This window comes from Rhinoderma darwinii, chromosome 1 (genome assembly GCF_050947455.1).
Source record: "Rhinoderma darwinii isolate aRhiDar2 chromosome 1, aRhiDar2.hap1, whole genome shotgun sequence".
In the NCBI taxonomy this organism is placed as follows: Eukaryota; Metazoa; Chordata; class Amphibia; order Anura; family Rhinodermatidae; genus Rhinoderma; species Rhinoderma darwinii.
Window position 1 is genome coordinate 305,773,138 of NC_134687.1, and position 8,471 is coordinate 305,781,608.

The following is an 8,471-nucleotide window of genomic DNA, read 5'->3' on the forward strand; positions in this document are numbered from 1 at the left end:
ATAACATCAGAGTGGCAAATAATGCCCTGTATCGCTTTTAGAGACTCCAGCACCTGAGCTGGGAGAGGAGGAAGAAAAAAAGGATGGGTGTGAATGAGGAAACCTCTATATGACTAGCTCGAACGCCGATCATGGGAAAGGGCAAGGATTGCCTGCAGTTTCAGTGCTTATTCCATGTCCATTTAGCTGGATTATCCATAGCAGGAATCTCTCGCAAATGAGTGAGTTAAAGTTATGATTTACAGGCCCCAATAAGTAGGGTTCTTAATTGTAACTAAAGTCAGGGGCCAGTTTTCTTCTTGGTGGCAGATCTTCAGAGGTGACACAGGCCTCTCCTCCGTGCTGGTTTTCCCTGGTGTGAATAGATCTTTGGAAATTTCAACTGAAGAGTAAGTGCTACACCTTCACGAAATAAGACCTAGGGTTTATTATAGTAGAAGCAAAGGCGTAGGGGGAAAGCCCAACTGTATCTGTCTTTCTTTAACAAGCTGGGCAGTAATGTTTTCAGTGTCCTGCGTCTTTGAATAAGGGCTTTATCCACAAAGATTTGAATTTCATGGCTTATCAATAGAGAGAGAGGAGCGTTCTCTATCTGCCTTCTTCACCTTCTCCTTTACTAAGAAAGTTCGGTCCGGCTGCTATGTTTCTTGGTGGCCATCTTTTGTAGACAGCAGTCCGGGCCGGTGAGCCCTGCCAATTTCTAAATGCAAGGTGTTAATATATGGTATTAACAGTTGCAAACAGTCCTTCGCAAACTTTTGGTATATCGATAATGCATTTAAGCAATCGCCTAATCTTAAAATTATCTCCTAATCTGTTTTCAGGAACTTTAATTTCTAATACAGAGACATAAAGTTGTTCCTATAGGTCAGATACGTGTAAAAGTCTGATTTTAACCTTTTAAGACCATAGCATCTCACTTGATCCTAAGTCGAAATGCCTGCAAATGGCTGACCTTGTTTGAGGGAGTTGGTGATCACAGAATCTGGCCAAGAGAATAGCGTCAGGAGAGTACTTAGGTGGCAATGGAGCTTCCTCCACCTGGGAAGTGTGAATGCTGGCTAAAAAGAGCCTTCGAGAAGGCTCGGTCATCGCCAGAGAAGATAATCTTGGGAGCGGATTAAGTTTGCCTCTGGGGGGGGGGGGCTGTGTCGGGGGGAGATCCCTTGAAAGGGGAATGAGCTGAAGCCTGCTCACCTGCGGTGTTGTCGCTGCAGCGTCATCTTGAGCGTCACATTCACTGAGTGATCTTGTTCTCCGGTTACAGAATTACCCTTTTTACGACCACATTGTCATCCAGCAGGTGCATGGGGCGTATAAGGTGTATTTTGCACTGGGTATCGGGGAGGAACTTTTGTTGTTTGCTGTAAAGAGCCGCTTTAGGGTGAATAGAAGTTGTGGACATCGGCAGTCACCCATCCGACAAATTAAACGGTGTGTGCGCCCCCTCCTCCTCCACCCAAACCCCCCCCGATGATCCTTTCGGATATTTTGAAATGTGTACAGCAATAGGCACTTCATCTACACAGGTTTACCCATCTCCTCACGTCACTTCCTATATTTCTTTGTAGTTTTAATACTTGTAGTTGACGGTTTTTCCGTTTTTGTTGAAGAGCAACCTGTCCTGAATAAAATACAGCACCCTACCTAGCTATAGGTTTACCATAAGAACTGATTGTGGACTGTTTTTGAAGACCCACCTACTGAAATAATGGTTCTGCCTTCCAAGCAAAGTATTTTTCTGTTCAACTACAGTTGGCTGGCGGCACCTATACCGAAATGCTCAGTGGCATAAAGTGAAATGTCTGTCTATATTTTAACCATTTTCTTCCTCCTTTCCCCCCCCACCTCAAGAAACCAGTGGATTTAGAGTTTGCCAATAAGAAGCTTACCCAAAAGAATGTGGGTTTTCAGATGTTGAGTAGGATGGGCTGGCAAGAAGGTGATGGACTTGGCTCCGGTGGATCAGGCATCAAAAATCCTATAAACGTGTATGTTGCATAATAGGTTTACTTTACATGTTTGTTGTCTGTAGCAGTTTCTCTGTACTCTTCTTTAGATCGAATCCATATAATGTAGTCTTCCCACAGACGTGGCTATACCCAAAAAGCCTTGATCACTGCATCCTTGGGTTTTTCTGCATCCTTGGAAATTTTTGGCCAGTGACTCAAAGGTTCTTGTGCAGTAGTACATTTTGTCCTCACGTTTGTTACGTCTTACTATGCTTACCAAGTAGAATAAATGTAGGATTTCTGTCACATTAGATTGGGATCTCCTACACAAGGCATGCACCTCATTGTATTCAATGGAGCTATAAACTGTTACATTTCCAGGGATTCCAAAGCTCAGTTTGGCAATCAACCGGGGTCAGAGACTCCTACCAAAGGCTTCCACTGACAACTCCGAGTGGTGTTTAGCCTGGATTTCCTCTTTAGAGCTGTACTTTAACTTGTCTGACATTTCACAGAAGTTTTCTAAAGCGTATATTTTGTGTCACATACTGTCCACGTTAAAAAGCTATTCACTGGCTGTGTTAAAAAGTTTTATGTTCGGCTTTTGCCACTTTTTCAGGGGCGCAGTCTCTGCTGGAGAGGGCTTGGGTTCTAAAGTAAAGGAGGCTGGCAAGTCTACAAACTTTGATGTTTTTCGTCAAAGAATGATTCAAATGTACAAGCAGAAAATTACAAAATGAGTAGGTAAGCTTGCAGATTATTTTTATTTTTAAAACTGCGTTCCTCCTGTGTTCCACGTGTCCTTTAAAAGAAGCAGGTGAAGATGTGGTTTAATGAGAGCATTTTCACTTTTAAACCGTGTATTTGAGAAATGAGTTACTGGCACATTTTGTGTGCTTTTCTTTTTCTTCAACATGAGCAGCTTCAGCTCGTACAACATGTTCCGTAATGAAGGAGGGGGACACTATTTAGCTTTTCGTATTTAAAAAGAAAAGTAAAATGGTTGTCTGTGGTGCTAGACTATGTGGTAAAAATGAGTTACACTTGTGTAGAAAAACATTGAGAATATCGGTATTATGCCAGTATCCTGCTTTTATTGCCTTTTTGGCTTCGCACTGGCAAATGAATGTTTGTACAGTCCACACCCGTGAGCTGATTTCTGAATTTGTCGTCTTACCTATTGACTCTTCCTACACCCACTAGTGTTTGCCTTTGTTCTCGGCCATTTGTTTGCAACTTGGACATCCAAATTTTTACTTTGAAAAGTTGCAAGAACATCTGATGCCAATAGAGATCTTGTGTGTTGAAAAGTGAAGTGATTTGTCACTTGGTATATGGAAACTGAGAAGAGTTTGTTTGTGATTTGTTTAATAAACGTCACCTCGGCAGTGGTTTGCCAAAATAAAAATTTTTTTAAAGCGGTTGTCCTACTTTTTAGAAGGGTCACTTGACAATAAGCTGATCACAAAGTGACCCTTGCTAGGACCCCCAGCAATTGGTTGCAATTGGTTATAATCTTTTGGGGAACCTTGCAGTAAGCGTTCAGTTTCCTTGCAGTGTCTCACTACAGGGGAAATTAAGCATTACATAGTGGCCGTTCAAATCATTGGGTTGTCTGTGTAACGTAGAACAGGACAAGTCCTCCAGAGAGAGAGAGAGAGACGCTCTTTGTAGCCACTCTCGATTCTGGCCAAGAGATGAGGATCCCCTCTATTCATTCACAATTCCCTAAAGGGGGTGACTATTTTTCTTTTTTTTTAACTGGACAACCCCTTTTAAGTATTGCCAAGGATATTATTTGCCTTTATTTTCTTCCTTTTTGGTATTTTTACCATCAAAAGTAATAAACCAGCAGTTTGTGTGGTTTATTATACTATAAACGACTTCTTGAACGTCTTGGTCATAATGATGTGTCCCAAATCACCGTGCCTTTTCGTGTGATTACAGTTTTGTGGGAGGATTTTTATATTAATCACAGAATGTTCCATGTTGACCACTATTCCCTGCATTCTGCTGTATAGTCTTGCCCTTATTGTTAAGGGGACTCTTGCAGGCCTGGTTGGACCACTTCTGTACTTAGTGAATTTCATGCCATGATGTTTTAATATATTTAGTCTCTCTTCTTTCCTTTTTTTTTTTTTCCCCCCATTTCACAGGATACCAGAAGACTACTGAAATCTAGGAAGTCACTTTTTCATGTATATTTTGGGTCTCAAGTATGACCCCTGTGGTTTTTTAGACTGAAAAGTGTGTCTTCATGATTTTTCTAAAAGTTTTGTTTTTTTGTTTTCTGTTATATGCTGGGAGACTTTTTTTTTTTTTTCCGTACATGAGCAAAACGTGGCTTCCTATCCTGTTGTACATTTCAAATGTATGGCTTTTTACTATTAAACCTTTTAAGAAATCACCTCATTTATTAAAATTGTCTTACCTTTAAAACTGGCCTTTTTAGCCATAGTAACCAATAAATGTTCAGCTATTTGTCGTACTGCTCTGGAAAAATGAATGCGGCAATGTGGTGGTTATGGTCAACAAGGTCCGTTTTACACTTATAAAACAATTTAGGCCTCATTTATCAAAACCTTTTTGTTTGCTCTTTAAGAGAAGCCTTTATTTGGTTGCTACACAACCAACGTATAAAGCTGTTTAGTTATTTTCAAATATATCTTAAAGGGGTTTTGTAAACATAGACATTTATAGCCTATCCACAGGACCCGCACCTATATCGAGGGACTGATATGGACCTGCAGCCAAATCGACCCAAGCTTCACCTGGTGCGGCAGCCGCAACCTGCCTTTTCCTTGCGGGGGCTAGTGGAGAGAGGGCCGTGCATGCACGTGGCGCTCCATTCTGTAGTAAGGGAGTTACAGAAACAGTCAATCAGTGCTTTCCGTAACTCCCATTGAACAAAGTAAAGAGTGCAACGCGCGGCCCTCTCCACACTAGTCCCTGCCTGGAATCGGCAGCTTGGGGACACCGCAACAAGTGAAATGTGGGTCGGGTGACCCCTATAGTTAATCTATAGGTGTGGGTTCCACTGGGACCCACATCTATCAGACATTTATGGCATATCCTGTGAATATGCCACAGATGTCCAAGTTGGAAATACCCTTTTAAGATTGATTTTGAGATGCTTTATTACATTGTTAAAGGGTATTGGTGAAATGTCCCTCTTGAGAAGGTGTACGTTATAAGCAGATTAACCCCATTAGGAAGAATTTTATTTATTTTTTTAAACAGGTCTGTTAAAGCTGTAACCTGTCTTTGAGTTTGCAAAAAAATAAATAATTTCTAGATTAAAAGTTTATCATGTTGTATAGTATGCATTAAAAATGTGTTAACGCTTCAATATTGCTATATCTAAAATGATCTGACCCGTGTAATACATCACATTCTTATGCGAGGAATGTTCCTAGCTGAAAGTCAAATACCCCTCAGATTTCTGGTCAGAGCAGAAGAGTGCAGGCTGTGAAAAAACAGCATTAGTCTACGTGCAGAACTCCGGCTGCTATAAACGTCCACTTTGTGGGTATTGAACTCCTCACAGCCCTGAAGTTTAGAACTGGAATGCTACCCCTTCTAAAAGGGAAGTTTTGATCATAAATATTTTATTGTATTGCTGGAACAAAGGTTGTGGGATCCAAAAAATAACATCCCCGAGTATATTGGTGTAAGTATTTTGTTTTACTAATGTTTTTAGAAGGATTCATTTGAAGAGATGGCGGTTGATGATAAAATAAAATCGTTAAAACAAGTACCTCTGGTTTTTCCATGTGTCATTTTGTTTTCTTGTGTGTTGTTTTTTTTTAAACTTTACATTTGTTAAAAGGAGCGCTCTTGTATAAGCTGATCACATTATATTTATATGGTGAATGTACTTGTTTTGTCCTGAAGACACAGCACACCTTACACATGGGGTTAAGTCCCCTTCTGAAAGTAGGATAAGGCTGTGTTCACATCAGCATTGACTTTCCATTGAGGGGTTCAGTCTGAGGTTTCCATCGGGGGAACCCCTCAACGGAAAGGCAAACGTAAACCTTCGCTTCCGTTTGCATCACCATTGATCTCAATAGTGACAAACGTTGCTAATGGTTTGTTTGTCACCGTTGGGACAGGGTACCATTGTTTGTGACGGAATCAATAGCGCAGTCTACTGATAAACCCATAGATGTATCACATGTGGATGTATTGCAGTTGCTAAGATTTACACATAAAGGATAATCTTTTTAGCACACAATAAAAAATAGCTGCACTTCATGGAAAAAAAAATATATATATTCTTCAAATTTGATAAAGTGCAAAAGAAGTCTAGAACCATTAACTCCATGGTGGATCAGACTCTAAAATCAGAGCTGGGAACTGTTTTTGTTTTTTTTAGGCTAAAATGTTTTGTTTTGCAAAACTATAAAATCACAAAGAACAGGCAATGATATCGCAAACGACAGAATACATGGTAGATGGAGGAGCCTTAAAGGGTAACTAAACGTTCAACAAACTTCTGACGTCCTAGTGACATGTCAGAAGTTTTCATTGGTGGGGGTCTGAGCACTGAAATCCCCACCAATCGCTGAAATGAAGCGGCAGAAGTACGCGTGTGAGCGCTCACCCGTCTTAGTTTCTGTTTGGCTTTCTCCAGAAATCGATTTAGCGGTGTACGGACTCAATAGAAAGTCTATGGGCCCGTACACCGCTACATCGGCTTTCCGGAAAAAGCCAAACAAGAACGAAGGAGCTGAGCGCTCACACGAGCGCTTCTGCCGCTTCGTTTTAGTGATTTGGTGGGGGTCTCAGTGCTCGGACCCGCACCAATCAAAACTTCTGATAGGTCACTATGACATGTCAGACGTTTGAACGTTTAGTTACCCATTAAATATTCCTAGAGCACTGGGCTAACTTTTCATTGGGGTACAAATTGTATTCTGAAGATTTGCACCTGAATGGAAGGGGGTCTGCTGGACTGGAGGAGAAAATTCATTTTTTTTATTTTTTTTAATTCTCCTATTGAACTTTATCCAACAGAGTGAGACATGAAATGCAAAAAGAAAACTGATACAGACTAATAAAATGTTACATATTGCATTTTTGGTTCAGACAGAACATGGGATCACTTGACCTGAGAATTAGAGAGAGATTAGGGAGTCGATAACAATTAGTCAAAGTATCTAGTACACTATTTAGAGTACACCATTTTCAAGTAAATCTTGCCTTGAAGAGTCAGTGAGTAAGGGTATGTTCACACGCAAACTCAAACGTCTGAAAATACGGAGCCGTTTTCAAGGGAAAACGGCTCCTGATTTTCAGGCGTTTTTTTTAATCAAACTCGCTTTTTTCGCGTAGTGTTTGACGCCCGTTTTTGGAGCTTTTTATCTATAGAGTCAATAAAAAAGGCTCCAAAAATGTCCCAAGAAGTGACGTGCACTTTTTCGCGGGCGTCAATTTGCGTGCCGTTTTTGGAAAACTAGGCGTAAATAACGCCCCGTCAGAACAGAACGCCGTATTTCCCATTGAAATCAATGGTCAGATGTTTGGAGTCGTTCTGGTTCAGATTTTTCAGCCGTTTTTCGGGATATTTACGGCCCGAAAAACTGCTTTAAACACTGCGTGTGCACATACCCTAAGAATGATTAAACAGGAAATTAAGAACTATATATAAAGTTTCAAAGAAACTATACAAACAAATGTCATCAAGTATAAGAGGGCAAAAGGGTTAGGAAGAGGGGAGGGGAATGGAGACAAGATGGGGAATTCGTTACAGATAGCGAATTAATAAAGAGAGCATCTATGTTCCCTCCGTGCCGACCAGCTGGCAACAAACGCATCATGTCGTCTGTCTGCCCAGCTAGCCAATTCCTCCATCCTGCATCTGTTGTCTATTCATTCTCTATAGCTTGGAGGAGAAATGGATCTCCATTTTAGAGGTATTGAGAGTTTGGGAGCAGTCAGTAAGTGTGTAGAAAGATTTTTACTGGATTGCTTAAGAGTATAATGGTGCCAAAAGTAATATTACAGCCGGGGAGGGAGATGCATGCCACCCTGTCGTTTGGTGTATACTATGTAGTGTTTCTAGCCACAAAGGCTATAGGGGCATTCCCACCATATGTGGAGGAATGAGTATATACAACGACGATCATCCAGTAGAACCCTAACACACTGCGAAAAGCCATGAGAATAACGGAGGCCTCTTCTTTTGTCCATGTTCTAGATAATTCTCTTTCCCAGGATGAAGGATGATTTAGGAGGTGCACCTTTTTCTACAAGATCAGTGTAAATTTTGGCTTTACATTTCTTCAGGGGGGGGGAATGTAACAAGGGTATCCAACTAAGATGGGGATGGAGAACTTTCCAAAAAATTGTTTACTCATATTTTTTTATGCTTTCAGAAAGAAGAAAATTAGTCCTATCTCTGTGAGGGGTCTAGGATAGTGTCTAAACTCTGAGGTATAGAGTACTGGAAAGCCTTGTGTAAGGGCTTATTGTTCATGTTGCGCCAAATACTTCCTTCAGTAAGTGGATAACCCA

The 8,471-nt window shown here is 40.8% G+C and overlaps 1 protein-coding gene across 2 annotated transcripts in view; it reads left to right on the forward strand.

Annotated features, from left to right (window-relative positions):
• Positions 1 to 5,709, forward strand: part of LOC142648710 (SURP and G-patch domain-containing protein 2-like) — an 89,314-nt gene extending 83,605 nt beyond the window's left edge. For both annotated transcript variants that reach the window (XM_075825469.1, XM_075825470.1), the window contains exons 9-11: positions 1,855 to 1,991; positions 2,572 to 2,696; positions 4,109 to 5,709. In XM_075825469.1, the coding sequence (XP_075681584.1) occupies positions 1,855 to 1,991; positions 2,572 to 2,692 (258 nt within the window). In that variant the 3' untranslated portion in view covers positions 2,693 to 2,696; positions 4,109 to 5,709. The remainder of the gene's footprint in view (positions 1 to 1,854; positions 1,992 to 2,571; positions 2,697 to 4,108) is intronic.
• The last annotated feature ends 2,762 nt before the right edge of the window (positions 5,710 to 8,471 follow it).